Source organism: Halichondria panicea, chromosome 8 (genome assembly GCF_963675165.1).
Source record: "Halichondria panicea chromosome 8, odHalPani1.1, whole genome shotgun sequence".
NCBI lineage: Eukaryota > Metazoa > Porifera > Demospongiae > Suberitida > Halichondriidae > Halichondria > Halichondria panicea.
In genome coordinates, this window is record NC_087384.1 from 4,353,352 (window position 1) to 4,372,759 (window position 19,408).

Consider the following 19,408-nt stretch of genomic DNA (forward strand, 5'->3'; position numbering starts at 1 on the left):
CTGATCATTCGAACTCATGACTATTGACATTCGCATGATGAGTTATAACTGTAGGGGTTGGATATCCAGTTCAGCGTTTGTTGAGTTTCTTTTGTGTGAAGTTGATTTACTTTTGATTCAGGAGCATTGGCTATTTACAGAGAATCTTGCATCGCTCAATATTAATGATGATTTTACTTCATTTGCGGTTAGTGGTATGGATAGTGGGGCCATTATTAGAGGACGACCTTTTGGTGGTTGTGGTTTCCTCATTCGAAAATCACTCCTTCCCTTTATCAAACAAATTAATTCTAATTCTAAAAGATTCTGTGCTATTACGATCACTACAAATTGACTGTCTTGCTTCTTAATGTATACATGCCCACAAAATAATTATGGCACTGCACACTCACATGACACATATCTTGAAACTCTTGGAGAATTGAAGGGTATTATTGAGTCTCACTCATTTGATAAGATTGTTATTGCGGGTAATTTTAATGTTGATATGTTACGTCCATCAGTTTTTCGTGATAGTCTTTTGTCCTTCATGTCTGACTTTAATCTCTGTTCTGTGGACCTTTTTTATAGAGAATGTGTAAAGTTCACGTATGAACGTGATGGAGGTTCTGTCAGGTCGTGGCCTGATCACATTCTCACGCTGTAACATCACACTGATATAATTTGTGGTGTCCATAGTGTTCACTCTCCAAGCAATTTTTCGGATCATGCACCACTCCCGTTTGTGCTTAAACTGGATTCTAGTGTCAACGATGTTTCCGGAAGACTCACTAGTAATTGTCCTATTCAACAGCCCGTTTGTGGTATCGATTGGTCGGTTTTAAGTGCAAATAATATTGAGGATTACAGACAAATTATATTTCACACTCTACCACTTTTGTCACAGGACCTTCTTAATTGCGGCTCAACGTGCTGTTTATTACACCACGAGGAAATTGATTTGTTCTGTAATCAGCTTCTTTCCTGTCTCTCTGTTGCATCCAAACTTTGTTTCCCGGTCATAAGCAAAAGAGCTAGAACAATGCCTGGATGGAATGATCACGTGCGTGAAGTAAGAGAATCTGCCATGGTTTGGAACAAGATATATATGGGTAGAGGCAGGCTGTCCTGAGGCTGGTGTCGTGTTTGATCTGCGAAAGCAGACTAAGAAAGCTTACAAGTATGCGGTTAGGAGTGTCAAGCGGAGACAAAAACACATTGTCAGTGAGAAGCTTAGTAATGCACTTCTGTCGGCCAATAACTCTCTATTCTGGAAAGAAGTGAAGAAAATTAAGTCTCGCTCTAAACAGTGCAATTCCCCAGTTGTGGATGGTTTCAGTAATGACAAGGAGATCAGTGTGTACTTTCGCTCAAAGCTCTCTGGCATCTTGAACTACAGCGATACTATAGTACACACAGGAATGTTCTTTTAGATGAGGTGGCCTCCCAGATAACGGTTTCTGACATTGAAGAGGTTGATATTTCAGTGGAACTTGTAGAACACTGTCTAAAAGATCTTGGCCGTAACAAATAATAGAATACCAGATCTTTTTTCTAACTTCATTTCACGTGCTTTAGCATCGAAATCCACCCTCATTAGATCGGTTTTCTCATGGGCATCTAGCCATGCATTCACAGCAGTCGGGGCTAACAACCTGATCAAACGGAATTTTATAAAAGTTTATAGCAGTGACGACATGGTTTGTGCGGACTTTGTTCGGGATGTCAGGCTTGGCTGCATTTCATTCAACTCGCGTGAAGATACATCAATGATAATTAACTCTATCTGCTGCGATTGACTTTAAGTTGGACTAACTATTCTTGCACTATAGCTATAGTACTATACTATTACTATACATGTAATATAATTATATTATGTACACCTATTCTGGTGTGTTCAATGATAATTATTATTATTATTATTATTATTAATTTGCATACCGTATAGCGGGTAGTTTTCGTTAGGTAAAAATTCAAAAACGGTGATTTTCATGACTAAATTTCGTGGAGGTCAGCTTAACCACGAAAATAACAAATTTTTTACCCCACAAAAATTACCCGCTATACGGTATATCAAAAAATGGTGTTGAGAGTGTAGTGACAGCTATAATTATATTATTATGCATGCACATTAATTCAAGTACATGCATCTAGATCTCTACAAGTAGACTAGCAGTGGTATATTATATACAGAGCACCTATTCTTTCGATGCAGCAACTTTTAAAGCATACAATTATGATTATATGTTGCTTCACCATGTCCATAGAAAACAAGGCAACAGGCAACAGCTATAGTTTATTTTAAAAATCATTATACGATAATTATATTATTGACCAGAAACTGGAACAAGGGTCCACATCCACCTTAATTTAATATCTATAATAATGTCACACATGCATTCTCTTAGCATGATCAGACAATTAAGGTAACAGTGTGCCCAAAGAGTCCATCCGTATGGATATCACCAGCTATACAGCTACCATGCATGCACTGTTACAATTAAGCTAGCACAGATAAAAAGAAGTTAGCTGATAAATGTTCACTAATAATATCCTTATTGGAAAAGCGCTTCAATTCGAGTACAAAAAACCTGCAGTTGGTTAATCGAGTAAACGCTAATAATTAATCCAGTTTCTACGGTACTTTATGTATTGTTTTACATCCCACTTTTTATTCCTGGTCAATGTATGAGACTGAACAGTTATGAACACACATGGAAAAGTCTCTGTGTTTTCCCCTGGAATCACCAACATGTTGATTCCTAAATATTGAACTGCTCCCTCCAAAATGTACATGTATATAATACATAACAGCACACTCGACAAAAATAATAATTATAAACATGTAATGTTTCAAAGCAAATGCAAAAATGTGTACATGTAATTAAATACCAGTATAGCTAGCACCTGTGGTGTTTTCATTTATATCGTTAATGTTATATAATGTATACATATATGCTGTAAAGTTAAAAAACGTTGTGACTAATTTATAGCTGTAGGTGAACTACATGTATCTTACATCTGGTTCATTACTAAGATCTTCAGCAGCAGAATAGTAGTCGGCATCATCACCGGAAGAATTTTCTAAATCTGTGTGCTGTGTGAGTACATTGATATGATAAGCATGCATGCATGCAGTGGTCCAGAAATCCCTGTTACCATGCACTCCTAAAGCGATATATAAAAGCCAGGTACCCCAGGACCCAAATTTAAACTATACTTCTGCATGACTTGTATTGGCCAACATTTTGTTCATCATTATATTAAAGGAGGTTCCACCATAATTATATAATAACACAACAAATCAACTGATAGGTATCGTTGCAATCACAGAGGGCCTTTGACATTGATTTAATATACCTCTGATATAGTACTTGCACCGTCAGGTGATAGAGCATCTATTTCTGCACCAATGTTACTTTCTATACAGAGTGAAAAAAGCAAGTTAATATTATTTTAATAACAGAAATGCACACTTTTGATTAATATACAGTCTGTTGCTATTAACAGGAGACAGTGCATGCACGCTATTAATAATGTGTTTGTACTTATAATTATATACAGTGCATTAATTTTTAGTCTAGAGAGTAAAAAAAAAATACTAATTTGCTCCTATTAATTGGTACATAATACTAGTTATGCCTCGAGGCGTAGCCGCACGAGGGATACGGTAAAGCTGGCTCTGTGTGTGTGTGTATCTGTGTGTCTGGTACATAATACTAGTTAGAGGCGTAGCCGCACGAGGGATACGGTAAAGCTGGCTCTGTGTGTGTGTGTGTATCTGTGTGTCTAGCTGTATGTCTGTTCCAGCTGTAACTGCTCAACGGTTGCAATGCGACGAAAACTAACCGCTTCTATAGGCTTCTAGCCACTTTCTCTTGGATATCTGTTCAGCCCATTTTGCTTGATATTAAATTCTGCTAATTCTTGCAATTAATATTTGTTTCTAATAGCCACGTGGAGCTCTATACGGAGATCTCAAAATTAATTTTCAGTCTAGGTGGCGCATAATTATAGAAGGGCGCCTCTTTTAGAAGAAGTACGGTAATAAATACAGTGGAACCTCCATTAACGACCACCTCCAAAAAGCAACCACACGCTATATAACGGCCAAGAGCTCAGGTCAGAATTGGAACTACAATGACTGACTTAAATGTAAAGTAACCTCTCAGGAGCGACCACCTCTCTACTCCGTACAACGAACAGCTTTCTAGTCCCCAATCAGCTTTAGCAATGGAAAATAACCTCCCAGAACAGACAGCTACACCCAGAATTAGCAGGAAATTATTGCTGAGCTAGCATTATTTTGCACAATCGTGAAAACCTAGCTGTAGCTTGTCCCTACATATGAGCTAAATAAGTAGTTAGCAAAGCTCCAAGATTCATTTGCAGCAATATGGATATGCTTATCCTCCTGCGCATGGGCTTAATACGTCACCATGTGCACACAGTTCTGTAACATAGTTTTACATAATGTATAGTGCATGAGTGTGGATATGTCACCACACACAGTAACCTAGTTTTACATAGAGGGGGATCATTATCACCTATATACAGACACATAGCACAATTCTGGCAGTATATATACCTGTGCTTGGACAGTTTGCCGTTGGTATGGGAATTGGTACTAGATCATCACTAGTCTCTTCAGCAGCAACATCAGCCAGTTCCTACAAGGGCATGCACTATAATTATAAGGCTTGAGACATAAGAATTATAATAACTGAATGCACACCATAAGTTGTCTAGAAGGAGACACAGAGGAATAACTATGGGAGAATGCAACATGTTTGGGACGAGCGTGAACAAATGCATGGTGCACGTACATCTGGGTTTATACTGTTTTGGAGGTGTCTATATGGGATTTAGAATCCCAAAGCACTGATTAGTATCCTGAGCGTAACGAGGGTACTACAAGTGGCTGAGGGATTCTAAATCACGTGGACACCGACAAAACTGATTTAGATACATGTATTGCCCTCAAAGCTTGACTACAATACAACAAGTTTACTTTGCTAGACAACGGGATACTAAGTAAGTTGCAGGTATACTAAGTCCCTTCCCACGTACCGTATAATTACGCTTGATCAGAGGCCGCTCTTGTATAAAGGCAACACTCAAATATAGCCTACCAAGCCTTCAGTGCAATAAGAAGCCGCTCTCAAATGGTGGCCTCAGTGGCTATGTCTCTGCACGTGGCAGCCATATTGATACTGGTAGGTAAGTATCTACAGTAGAAGTAGATAGTGCTTTTGAAATACTTTCTCATTGCCGAGTTCGAGTTTGTACAGGTAAAAAGAACTTTTGATGACAAACTAAAGGTTTTTGAATTAGCAGGGACTTATAATAAATAAATGCCTCTCTTGAACAATGGTCTCTCTCAAATTGTAGCCTCCTCTGTCAGCAAAATGAAACATTTAGTAGCCGCGGCTTCTGATTGGTACCTCCCATGTAGATCTTAGTGATGAATTGATATTAAGAAACAATGAAGTGATAAATTGTTAGAAGGTTTAGCCATTCATTGCAATATTAGGAAATCGCTCTAAAATACAATGTGAAGCTGCGAGTCCAAAGATGATAGCTTAGGGTGAAAGAGTGAACTTTAGCATCTTACAATGTGACGGAAATAATGCACAGCTGCAGCAGATGTAATAACAAAAGAGCTGCATGGGTTCACAGCCTAAGAGCGAAGCAAGATTATCAACTAGATGGCACAAGCAGTGAACAATTGCAACCTTCTAGCAAGTCAGCTGCTCTAGCCTGTTGCAGGCGGACCTGTGACTTATGCAGGAGTCTGAGCTGTACGCCATCATGTACAATTATTGCTATAGCTTGCACATGCGCGTATAAGTTGGAAATGGATCACGACACCCAAAAGCAAATATTGTGTGCCGGTCCATGATGAAGATAAGACAATTAAGGTACACATTTTGTGAACTAGGACAAGATTTTAAGACATCTCAATGCCACTTGAAGCTAATATACGTACTGGGTGCAACCGATTGCCTTGTCAAAAATGCAGGCTGTAACTCTAAAAACTGACATAAAGTGTGTACTCACATTCTGAGCCAAGTACTGACAGACTCGAGCAGCTACTTCCACTCTATTCAGCCTCAGTAGCAGCTCCAACAGTGCTCTGAATGTTGCGTTGAATGAGTAGTGGCTTTTCCATATTGACAAGCAATACGCCATGGCTGTCTGAGCATCGCATTGAACGAGGGTAGTTCTCACAGTTGTTTGATCAGCGGGACTCAGACTCATTGCTTGAGAGTAGAGATTTACACTGTCGAAATAGGCAGCTATGACTGGGATTTCATTATCAGGAATCTCTCGATCAAGCTTGACGGTATCGACATGGTACTTGTCCACCAACTCTTGTAAATCAGCTCCTCCCACATCACAGGCTGTGCCTACACAAATATACCACATGCATTTAAAGACTAAGAATTACCAAACATATTTTCCCCATATTCCAAACTGGCAGTGCTTCAACTACTTACGCATGCACTATAGTTTCCAACAGAACATATCTTCCAATCCATATACATACCAGACATGCAACAAACGTCTAAAGCAGTTCATAGCATATTGCAGTAGAGTAAGTAACCAATCTTTGCCATGCAGACACCTATAATCGGCGGCTATTGCACGAAATACAAGACGATATTCCACAAAACTATAACTATACATGGACCTACAGATGAGTAATAAAGTAACAGGTTCAGGAAAAAATAACATGCTTGCAGACTGAATGGTAGTCATGAGAAGTGAGAGGTAAAATTAAAACACTCATGAATATATCCCTCTATAATATAATATGAACACTAACAACAATACATGTGTATATAAATCATGGTAACAAAGAACACACCCTGTGTAGATGAGTGTACGCGTTTGGTACTTAATGTTTCCCCAGCAGATAGATGTCTCTTCTGACTAGCTCCTCCTGAACATTCTCCGGAATCTGTGATATCAAATAAATTTGGTCAATATACCGTATATACCGTTAATTAATCACAACACACTCATGCATACCCTGCCATACATGTATAAACTAGAGCACTGAAGTGCTAACGCTCGGCTGGTGACATGATTATAAAGAGGCATGCTGAGAATAGAGTTTTAGTGGTATAGGCCTACATGAGACGATGAGACATGCATGTACTGGGGACTAGGATCACAGCAAAGAATCCTAGAGTCTTGGTGAAGTATGGCTCCTTGGAGTATCCGGACTGAGAGTCAGCTCCCCAAACAAACAAACCAGTCACAATTCCAGCTTTCTACTTTAGTGACCCTTTTCGATTGTTCCTGGTACGGGATCACTTCAGTTGTCGAATAAAGGCTGCATGTAGTTAGCTAGCCAAGTCTGCCAACATGCAAGTTCAAGCTTCTTAGCTTTTGCTCGTTTTTATTCGACAACGAGGCTTTAACATCAAAATCTGCCACTATTAAAACTAATAGCTTCTTGTCTGGAGGCTATCCATGCTGTAAACGCAGTGTTGTGGCATCCAGGTAAGCAGACACAGACAAACAAACCAGACGACTACTATACCCGTGGCCGCCCACGCGCGCCTCGGGTAACCAATCATGCATGTGTGCACATAATAATCAGCTAGGACACTAAAATGCACACCTTGTGGAGATATTGTCCGTGTGTGTTTTGCGCTGGACACAAGGTATATACGGTAGTGTGTGTGTGTGTGTGTGTAGACTGCTATACAGCTGCTCAAGGATTAGTGAAGTGTTTCTATAGTCTTGGATTGTAATTCGTGGATTTCCAAAATAATGCTTTGTTCTCGAGTTATTCTCAAGTTATGCCTACCTCTTAGATCTACTACTACTGCACTTACTGTGTGTATAGTAGGTATCTTCAATAGTTTTGCTTACTTGGGATGCCCATATAGGAGAGGGATTGGAAACGGAAGTGGCCTCGGAAGACCTGATCACCAAGCATAAGGGAATGTATGCCTAAAATTTAAGTTCTGTTACGTTTTGGATACTCCCGAAAAAGAGATCTTTATAGTGGTGCTAATTTTTTTTCTAGCACTAAATGGTACCAGCTGATGTATGACTAGGCTTGGGGTGATATACCAACAAGCAGACCAAAACCACTAATCATCTCATGCAAAAAAGAGGTGAAATACAAGTAGTTAGCTCTGCACTAGAACGCTAGCTATTGGTAGCTGCAAGAGTGAGAAGAGAGCTGCAAGGCTCTACTGAGGCAAAGTTTGTGCGAACAGATGATGCTATGAAAGATTCTGAAGAGACTGCAACAGCCTTCAATGTGAGTCAAACTAGCGAGAAAGAAGCTTTAGTTTGCTAATCCATGAATCAAAATCCAAGAGAACGTGGCTAGAAGCCTATAGAAGCTGTTAGTTTTCGTCGCATTGCAACCGTTATAGCTGGAACACACACAGACCCGCGGTGCAAAGCAGATGAGGTCTAGTGCAAACCTAGCTATTTACATGACATTTTATGATTGTATGATTGTAATGAACTTACTGAGCTCATCTTTGTAGAGAGCTCTGTATGCAGTGAGGACTACTTTCCCAGCCCCCTTCACCTCACACCGGTAGTAGTCTAGGTCCTCCTCACTCACACTCTGGAAGGTCAGAATGTTGGGCTTGCAGGGATGAATTGGAGGTTGTGTGTCGTCCTCTCCCACTTTGCTCCAATTAAAAGAAAATTTCTTCAGAGACTGTTCCTTAACAAACCCAAAAACACCCAAGCTAGCACTCTGACCAATAGAGATAGCCTGCAGGTAAGACAAAGCACATGATGTTCACGCATGCGTTACAGTCCAGTATAATTAATTGGTGTGATATTGGACTGACACAGCCACCCTTTCGTTATTTGGCCTGATGTTTGCCTTAGACTATACACGTACATATACAAAAGTTGTAGAGCATACAGTGTCGATCATATCATAAAGTATAGTACATGCATGGTATGTTGTAATTAACGTACCTTTCCAAGCCAAACCATTTGAGTCTTCCTCAAGGTAACAGGTTCCTTGGAGCTTTCACAAAGGAATCTGACTTCTGATCCTAGCGAAATTGAACAAAGATCGTTGAGATTGGGCTTTTCCGAGTGCTTAGGACAGTGGCACTGAAAAGCAATTTGTGGAACTAATCGCTCATAAAGGCCGCTAAGAATGTACTGAATTACAGACCAAACATATGCACAAATCTCATTGACAGATTTTTTCGATTTTTTCCAACAAACTCTTATTTCATAGTATCTTTCACGAGAGATAATAGTCGCTGTATGTACAGCATCGATAACAAATGAAACACAGTTTCGCTTGACACCATTTTCATTTTCTACTAACTTCCACGTCAATCCGAGGATTCCATGAGGGCCTTGGGAAACTAGTTGAGTAATCAGACCACAAAAAGCTCCAGTTGGAACGTAACCACAGCTAAATGTGATGAGCAGTGGCTCTGGGTTGTTGGCATCTGGTGGAGGTGGGTTGGTCAGAGAAACACACTCCAAAATAGCGGGCATTAAATAGGTGCTTCGATATTTGCTCTTATTATTAACATCTATGTGAATAATTTCAGAGAGAAGATTTAGATGTTGAAGAAGTGTAATAAGAACCTTGGCTGGGATAAGTTCGTTGTTTCCCAACTTTTTGCTTACTTGAGCAGTTTTACAATACATTTCGATGGCTTCAGCTGAATATTGCCCCTTTCTAATCAACTCTTTTCGCTCATACTCGGTGAAGGTACCTCCAGAATGAAGTTCACGCAAAGAAGGAAGAATCAGCTGACTGATGCTATCGAAGACTACTTGAGGGGAGCAGATTACACGATTTTTAAGCCACTTTTCCTTATCATTTGTTATGTTTGTGTAATGCATGACAGTGCCAACGCAGTCGTGAAGATACCGCAGACAAAATTTCGTTTCATTTTCATCCATTTCTAGCTTCTTCCCCAACTCTAGACAATCTTCAACACTGGCAATCTTGTATTCCCTTCGTAGAATGAGTCCAAATAAAAGCCATTTTGGTCTAATCGGTAGCGAAGCATCCTTGAAGCGTTTGTGAAAGATTTTACTCAAAAATTTACGAAGAGGGGCTATGTCCGACTGTTCAGTTCCAGTGTAGTTGTCCACAGTAAATAAAACCTTTGAGCTAGAATTAGCTGATGGAAAAATCATTACTTCATCAAACTTTTGTACAATGTCTTTTAAATCTTGGCTTTTTTCCTCGATCACCTCCTCAGGATTTTCCAGCTTATCTTTGTGAGTGCCTATCAACGCAGCCAACGGACTAACTTGTAAAAAACATTCAAGCTTCTCTCTAAATCCAGCAACTGTATCGGTCTTGAATGAAGAGGTCACTTGAGGGTTACAATGTACGCTGCTGATGGAAGAAAGGATTTGAGACACTGTGTCTTTGACTGTGTGTATAGAATCATAAGGAGTGATGATTGTTTCATCGCGACTGAAAGGGATCTTGTACGGCTTGTTTAACTCTTTTCGCAAGTCTAAGAAGACAAGATACATGGCCGGACCATTACTCAGGGCTGGGAGCATTTCTAAAAAGCCCGGCTGACCTCCAATATCATTAATGTTCAAAAATGTGCCCAGAGCATTGAAAAGGTTAGAATATTCTCCACTTTTGATCAATTTTTGGAAGCGACTAACAATATCACTAATTCTTTGATCTTTACAAGCCTTTTTTTGGTCATCTAAAGTTTCGACTTGTGAATTTGGGGTGTGGGCTTGTTGAACACGTGGCTGTGTTCTGGCAGGTTTGGGTGGAGTAGTGTGTTCTTTACTAAGGGGTATGTCCAGCGGTGCCTCTTTAGCTATTTGTTTATGTCCACAGAAATAGTTGAATACAATTTTTGCTTCACTGTCAAAGTCACTGGAAGACCGCCACTCTGCTGCGTCGTCACCAACAAAAGCAAATGCTTGAATACAGTTAGCGAGTAGTGTACTTTGAAGCTTTGCTTTGTCACCTGCTGAATGAATATTCTCAAATACTTTTAGCAGACGGCTTAGAGTGGTTGTTTTTCCCACAAATGGTGGGCCAACAAGAAAAAGTTTCAAGTAGCGAAGGTCGATGGTGTCTGCAGCTGTCATCAAATCCTTGAGTATCTCGAGATATCGCTGCTGCTCTTTGGCAACTGTGAGAATGTAAAAGAGTTTTTGATTGAATGAAAGGCAAGAAGCACTATATAAACACTAAAAATGTACATGTAACTCACTTTCTTTGAGTTTTGTCCTGAGATTCCTTGCGTCCTCGATGTAACCTTTCTGGGAAAATAATTGTTGAGCTTCTTCAAGAGTGATGCCTTGACCAGTAGCAATGAAGGTATCAATGTTCACTTCTGTCCCCTCGATAAGCTTCTGTAGAGCATCAATCTCATCTTGTGTTAGAGGTGTGCGCTCTGGCAGTTGAATAATAGTGGGTGTTTGTAGCTTCTTCAACAACCCTGTACATACGGTATGCTTGCATGAGCATGTGTATAGCATTGGTCACCATGCATGCAGGGGGTAAGCTAATGATAGCTCAAACTAATTTGTGTATATCATGCATGGCATTGCTTGCTCCGGCCGGCCACCACTAACTGTATACGCACCTGGAGGCTGCTGGTAGACTGGAGGACTCTGGTCGTCAGAGAGTTCCTGTAGGATATGCAACATAATATGCAGATGTTACAGTAAAGCAAAGTACCAGTTGTGTAATTATACCAAGGGCGTAAGGCGTGTAACTAAGCATCAGTCAACGTACTCAAGTGAAAGACTAGATATCCCATAAACGGATGCAGAGTGACACAGACTTTTCCTCAATTTATGGAGTAGGCTATAGTTTACAGAGTTACCATACAGCGGGAAATTTTCGAAGTTGCAAATTTTTTGCTATTTGGCTCCAGAGCCCTCAGCAGAAATGTTCGTGGGATCTAATACTCATGCTTCAATTTCAGGAAACCACACCCACCAATACTTGCATGTGAAATACTGGTGCATGAGAGTTTATCCCAGTTTTAATTTTCACGTCTTCTGTCTGCCTAGTTGGGCGGAGCCCGACCGTCCCTGATAGGAGGTCGGGTTTCAAGCCTATGTCAGGATTTGTCTTGCTGAATTATGTAACACGCTGATAAGCAGCTATGAATAATCATTTTATTCTATGAATATTATTATTTTGAAGTGGGTGTTAACCAATTTTATCTTGCTTGAGGTTGCACAACCGGACGTGACATAGGCTTGAAACCCTACCTCCCGTCAGGGACGGTCGGGCTCTGCCCAACTACTGTCTGCCCTCAAAAAACTGCAATTTTTGACCTTACGAAAATTTCCCCCTGTACGGTAGTAGCTGTTATTGGACCATGGATCGTGACTATGATGATCGTGATACTGATAGTGCTACAGTAACAATATGTTCTAGTGAGTGTAGATCTCTGGCAAAGCTAGCTCGGGGGGGGGGGAGGGGGGTCGGACAATTACGTTACGTACCATATTGAATTCTTAGCCTCATTCCAAACCGATTCTTCTCCAATAGAGCATATTTTGCGTTAAAATGGGGGAAAATTGGTCTAGAAAGGAGGTTTTGCAAGCCTTTGTACCACAACTGAAGCTATCCTTGAGATTGTAAGCAGCTCCAATAAGTTTGTGAGCTACTATAGACACACAGACTGAATGTCTGGAGCTAAGAGAGATTCTACTGTCAATTACTCTCATCAGCTTGCAGCATCACAAAACAAGCGGGACAAGGTACCGTATATGCTTGATGAGGCCGTGGCTACAATTTGAGAGAGGCCATTGTTCAACTTTTAGTTTGTTATTTTCACCTACTTAAACTCGAACTCTGAAATCTTTGTAAAGCACTAACAAGCCGCTACCTACATGTAGCTAGCTAGCTGCTAGTATTAATATGGCTGCCACGTGCAGAAATACTAGAGTCAAAGTTCACTGAGGCTACTATTTAAGAGCGGCTACTAAATGTTTCATTTTGCTAGCAAAGGTGGCTATTATTTGAGAGCGCAGCCTCTGATCAAGCATATACGGTACTTCAAATAGTTTTATAGTACAGTAACGAGTAATTTAGTCGACAAATTTCGCAATGTAAAAAAATTTGCCTGACTCAGCAATATTTGTGCTCATGTGATATTGTCCGGCTCCCCCTTGCTACATGTATATAAAGAGCTCCAAGCTAAACTGATTACCGGTAAACCCTACATATCTAGGTTCAATCGTGTGGGGTGCATGCTGCTAAAACTAGAACTATAATTATGTATGAAATTCTTATGAATTTTGCTGAGTATGCAGTTGCATGCCTTCTTTTCTATATACCCACAATGACATGGTACTATACGTGCTCAATGTGTATTACATTACACACATGCGTACAACACAGCTTCCTGTCATTCAACAAGCGACAGCGAGCGACATGTGCATGTACATGTACACTCACTACATGTACATGTAAGCGCATGGTAAGACACAAAGTTGGTAGGTTTGTGACATAAAATTACCCGTAATAATTAAGGGCACACACAAACCACTCACGGTCAAGTAGTGACAAATTTGTTCAGCAATCTCTTCTTTCCTCAGCTTTACTAACATCTCCAAAAGGGCCCTGAATGTCGCTTGTGAGGCCTTCCCTCTTTTCCAGATGGTCAAACACTCGATCATAGCTAGGTGGTTACTTTTAATTTTCTTCAACCGTACATCACTTTGTTCGCCCGGGGATAACTCCATTACGTAAATATAGAAATCTACATTGTCAAAATGGCCCGCCAACAATGGTATGTCTTCCTGTTGGATTTCCCTGTTGATTTGTAAAGTAGTGAGCTGACATTTGTCCATCAGCTGTTGAAGAGCTGTACTCATTGGTTGAGGTTGAGGAGGCTACAATTTGAGAGAGGCCATTGTTCATCTTTTATTTTGTTATTTTCACCTACACTCAAACTCTGAAATCTTTGTAAAGCACTAACAAGCCGCTACCTACATGTAGCTAGCTAGCTGCTAGTATTAATATGGCTGCCACGTGCAGAAATACTAGAGTCAAAGTTCACTGAGGCTACTATTTAAGAGCGGCTACTAAATGTTTCATTTTGCTAGCAACGGTGGCTATTATTTGAGAGCGGCCTCTGATCAAGCGTATACGGTACTTCAAATAGTTTTATAGTACAGTAACGAGTAATTTAGTCGACAAATTTCACAATGTAAAAAAATTTGCCTGACTCAGCAATATTTGTGCTCGTGTGATGTTGTCCGGCTCCCCCTTGCTATATAAAGAGCTCCAAGCTAAACTGATTACCGGTAAACCCTACATATCTAGGTTCAATCGTGTGGGGTGCATGCTGCTAAAACTAGAACTATATGTATGAAATTCTTATGAATTTTGCTGAGTATGTAGTTGCATGCCTTCTTTTCTATATACCCACAATGACATGGTACTATACGTGCTCAATGTGTATTACATTACACACATGCGTACAACACAGCTTCCTGTCATTCAACAAGCGACAGCGAGCGACATGTGCATGTACATGTACACTCACTACATGTACATGTAAGCGCATGGTAAGACACAAAGTTGGTAGGTTTGTGACATAAAATTACCCGTAATAATTAAGGGCACACACAAACCACTCACGCTCAAGTAGTGACAAATTTGTTCAGCAATCTCTTCTTTCCCCAGCTTTACTAACATCTCCAAAAGGGCCCTGAATGTCGCTTGTGAGAGCTCCCTTCTTTTCCAGATGATCAAACACTCGATCATAGCTAGGTGGTTACTTCTCATTTCCTTTAACCGAACATCACTTTGTTCGCCCGGGGATAATCCCATTACGTAAATATAGAAATCTACATTGTCAAAATGGACCGCCAAAAATGGTATGTCTTCCTGTTGGATTTCCCTGTTGATTTGTAAAGTAGTGAGCTGACATTTGTCCATCAGCTGTTGAAGAGCTGTACTCATTGGTTGAGCAAATGATCCTACAGTATGGAATGAAAGGCCAGATAATTTAACACAATGCATATCTCGATCGCTATTATACTATGAACACTATCACTACAAAACTATACCGATGTATAACATGATGTAGAACCATAGATGAAGGAAGAGAAAGGGATTGGAAACGCACGTCATTTGACGTCACGTTTTACTATGTTTTGTACGTTGTGTGGGTGAAACCCTTTGAAGTCTAGGCGCGTTACGCCTAGGCTGCTAAGCTAAGAACACTTATTTTCGTCTGTAATCACAAAAACAAGAGCTAGATATTGCGACTGAGATGTGCTTCATAAAGAAAATACCAAGTACAAAGTTGTGCTACTCTTAGAAAGTTGTCTGAATGTGAAATATATGTGCTGTGGGCCCTCTATGAGGCTACTCAAAGCTATCTTGCCTAGCTTCTTTCATGAAATAGACTCATGTACACTACTTCAATGTATGGTCTTTACCCTTTCTTGTTTGCTTTAGAGAAACTCGAGATTTCCACTAAAGTTTAGTCTAAACTGTAAAGGCCGTTATGCTTTGACTTTAATCGCTCTATTTACGACTGATCAATTATTAGCCCTTCTGGCATTCATAGCAAGGGAGAATAGCCTTTGCTGTATCGTAATGTACACTAGGAATATTAATGACACGCGGAAGATATCAGCATTGGAAAAAGGCTGCAAGAGATAGACGGCTGGCTTCGTATGCCAAAGATGGAAGTGCAAACGAAGTCCTCAAGTGACTCTAATATTACATTGTGTCCTTTGATAATTATAAGTCCTCTGATAATAACTTTTACCGGTCATGAACCAACTACAAATGTATGTCTACGTCATCATTATTTTTTTTAATAACTATAACTTTTTAATACAATTGTAATATGGAAGTTAGTACTGTATAGAACTTAAAGCAGAACTTGAAGCAGTATCTCATTCTAATCCTTTTCATTATCCTGCTGTGAATAGAGACCATAGCCATTCCTTTATTGAGCTCAAAACTCTTCAGTGTATTATTATTCCTGTCAGAAGTTACCAGGTCTAAGCAGACTTCTCAGCATTCTGACTATTCAGCTTGTCAAGTCTATTATGACTTCTAATATGACCTGTGCAAGATATCTTACCATATTAGCCCTTTGATGAGAAGACAAGCTTTGATTCACTGCCACAGCAACCTCTCTTATTGGCGCCAATCTCGCACGCAATGTCTCCCTAAATAATTATTACATCACCGTAACGCGCCTGGATTCAACCACGCCCATCGTTTCCAATCCCTTTCTCTTCCTTCATCTATAATAGAACTGCTCTACTAACAGGATATACCCGTATAGCAGGTAATTTTCGTTGGTGCAAGTTTCGTACGAACGACCCATTTAAATATTTCGTATTTTTTATTTTCGCACAGCTGAGGATAGTGACGTTGAATCTATTGCGGTTGAATCGTAGTTTTAATTTCATATGATGCTCTTCAATACGAAATCTATGAAAATTTCCACCATATGAAAATAACCCGCTATCGGAATAGGGGTAGAGGGGAAGTCTGTATACAAAAAAGGTGCACTATGTGTGCGTATATATCGCATAATTTAAAATCTGTGTAAGAATTGCATGAGTATACTTTGGATCTAGTACACACATTCAACCATAGATATAAGAAGAGAGAGGGATGGGAAACGCTACGTAAATAGCATTGACGATCCGCGTTTTGGTCAATGTTTTCTTCTTTATTTCCTCCAACCCATGCTTTTAGCTAGTACTAGGCTATAAACTAGCTATTGAGCTCATGTATTAGCAATGGCTAGTGGAACAGTCACAACAAGGTAGCAGCAATAGTTAGTGAGACCCTCCAAGCAGTAAAAAGCAGCTTGGACAGGCAAATTCTTGAGAGGAGCTCTGTCTGTACCGTTGAGTATTCCAGTACAGTCAGAGACATGATAGAGAATTATAGAAATGTAGCAAAGTTCTGTCGTAAATTACTGTGCCGATACGATGAACCAACTATCAATGAATACAAAGAGACATTTACCTACATTCAATCATTGATGTAACTTTCTAAATGGGTACACAAAAAGTCTGCTTTTAAAAACCAGCTTACTAAGACAAAAATGAACATTACTTACCAACCTAAAGCCAAGTGGCTTTGATTTTACTTGCATACAATGCCCAGCTACTTAAGAAAGAGGGAATCATTAATATTTTGGGCTGTAGTCACAGCCTCTCCTTGTAGAAGGTACACAAAGCCACTAGATAGAGCCGAAACGACAATACAACACTCAAAAAACTGCCTTTGAAAGTTTTCAAGCTCTTGGTGAGATACACAACGCTTCTATATGATGCACAGTAGGTGTGGATGCTCAGCACAGTACTAAGAGTCCCAGTGGGGAGCTGTGAATGATAGTAATAACATTTCCCGCTGGGTTGGCGGGGTGTCTAGAGCCGAAACGCGGATCAACCTTTTGGCATTACACGGAAGTGATTGTGCGCACGTGCTCCGTTTCCCCTCCCTCTCCCTTCTTATATCTATGATTCAACACAAAAAGTATGACTTCACTGAACACAATTATGGAGTATTCCAACCTAAGAACATTTCTTGGGAATCCAGATTAATAGTGATGCTGTTGTAGGGAGCCCTTGCACCCACTAGTCTGATTTGGTGTTGGTGGAACAGCATTGGAACAGACTTCTTGCGTTTGTTTGTCATCTCAGCCATTGTCATCTCAGCCATCAAGGAGCAGTGCGGAATTCTCTGTCCCGGCTTGAACTGATCAACATGCTTCTTGATAACCTATAGAGATGTCGTACTAAGTACAAACTACATGTAATTATGAAATTTCTACCGTAGGATAAAACACTGGCGTTATTTTCAACTCTCCACTGACTTCAACACCAGCCATAGGAATATCCAGTGTTATTCTGTCCTCCTCAAACTCAACAAGATGACTCACTCCGAGAATGGCTTCTTTAGAGGAGTACTCCTCCCTCACATGCTGTGGCAAAACAATGCATTGACATTGTAAAATATATTGTCACTTACTGTTACATAAATCTCATGATTCAAGCAGACAACAAAATGTATTTCGCTCTTGTGCAGCTCTGAGCGAAGGTAGTAGAGGAAGGAAGTGTACTTTCTCTCCAAATCTGGCACAACCAGTCCACTCATATCAAAACAAGTATACCAGTCTTTTCTCTTTACTACAGGGGTACAATTACATGCAATAATTTCTCGCTATGGTAGCCTAGATATAATTATTAGGGATGTCGTAATCATATAGTTTATTATTTATTACTATGTTGTGATGATCTATAAATATTAGTAAAACATGTAGCTACATAGTACCAGGAGTATATTACAGAGGAGCTTGTGCATGCATGGGTTCGGAAATCACATCTCGTGTGCTTTCCTAAACGCCGCATTGCCTTATAATAAAGTGTGTAAGTACTGTGTACATAAATTACAGGCCGCGTCAGCCTGTGAATATCATTATAAACGGATTTTGTATGTAGTGCAGCAGCAGAAGAGCTAGGTTGAGCCAGAAAGAGCTAAAATGAATAGCTAGATCTTTGATGTATGTTGGTATACATCATGGAAGAGACTGTCATTGGTGAGGTACAGAAAGTTCTAAAATAGGAGCATATCCAGTCACTTTGTACAGAAAAAATTTGCTAGACTTAAGACTAAAACATACTAGGTGTTTTGTTTTTGCAGTGGGAGTCTTACTGGGGTTCTTAGAAGAGAGAGCTTACTACCAGCCCTATAGCTAACTAGCTAGCTGTAGCTTTTCACTTTTATTGACCTATGCTTGGTAAAAGTGCACCGTCAGCTCAATTAGCACTCGCCCGCAGACCCACTCAGTGGTTTTGGTCATGCTTTGCAAACTTCCACGAGGTGCGATTCCCGAGGTAAGACGCTCCTTCTGTAACGTGCTCCTGATAGTACATAGTACTACATGTAGCTCTAGATTTTAAATCTAGTACTCTGTGTACTATTTAGTGACATGTACATAGTACACTCTGCATATCGATTGACATAACGTCCCGTGATTGGATTACAGTGGCATCTTTAGCAGACCTCTTGCGATAGTTTAGCTAGCGATGGGCTGTAAAAACAGAACTTACAACAGAAACCTAGCCACAACCATTGAATTATGACTAGATCTATTTTTTTTTGATGATGTCTCATTGTTTAACCTGTATAGATATTTAGAGTCTACCTCACAATGCAGTCAGTCGGTCCGATGAGTCAAATGCAGTTCTCACAACGTACAACACCATTTACCAGTACAGTAGTATAGTAGTACACTCTCTGCCGCGCCAGTAGACCACAGAGCTAGAGTAGACCAGATGGAAGATGACCCAGATCGCTCACGGGCACCAAACCAGAGGAGGTCGGACATCACTTGAACTTTCACTAATTATGACCTTTTAATGACATTCCAGGCCAAATTGCTTTTACGTTTTATGCTGATTCAGCACAAATAAT

The 19,408-nt window shown here is 40.1% G+C and overlaps 1 protein-coding gene across 3 annotated transcripts; it reads right to left on the minus strand.

Moving 5' to 3' along the window:
- Positions 1-2,734: 2,734 nt before the first annotated feature.
- LOC135340061 (uncharacterized) lies at positions 2,735-19,344 on the minus strand. Of its 3 annotated transcripts, XM_064536350.1 has the most exons (15): positions 19,140-19,343; positions 17,963-18,120; positions 17,766-17,915; positions 17,506-17,713; positions 14,591-14,931; positions 13,498-13,839; positions 11,571-11,616; positions 11,196-11,423; positions 8,947-11,114; positions 8,482-8,734; positions 6,851-6,943; positions 6,040-6,389; positions 4,568-4,649; positions 3,340-3,401; positions 2,735-3,076 (listed from the first exon to the last, which is right to left on the minus strand). In XM_064536350.1, exons 2-15 carry the CDS (start codon positions 18,086-18,088, stop codon positions 2,984-2,986), a joined length of 4,542 nt encoding a protein of 1,513 aa, XP_064392420.1. In that variant the 5' UTR covers positions 18,089-18,120; positions 19,140-19,343; the 3' UTR covers positions 2,735-2,983. The 3 variants fall into 3 exon arrangements, with proteins under 3 accessions (XP_064392420.1, XP_064392421.1, XP_064392422.1); XM_064536351.1 differs by lacking the exon at positions 13,498-13,839 and having other exon boundaries at positions 19,140-19,342; XM_064536352.1 differs by lacking the exons at positions 2,735-3,076; positions 3,340-3,401; positions 4,568-4,649 and having other exon boundaries at positions 6,326-6,389; positions 8,543-8,734; positions 19,140-19,344.
- Positions 19,345-19,408: the final 64 nt, after the last annotated feature.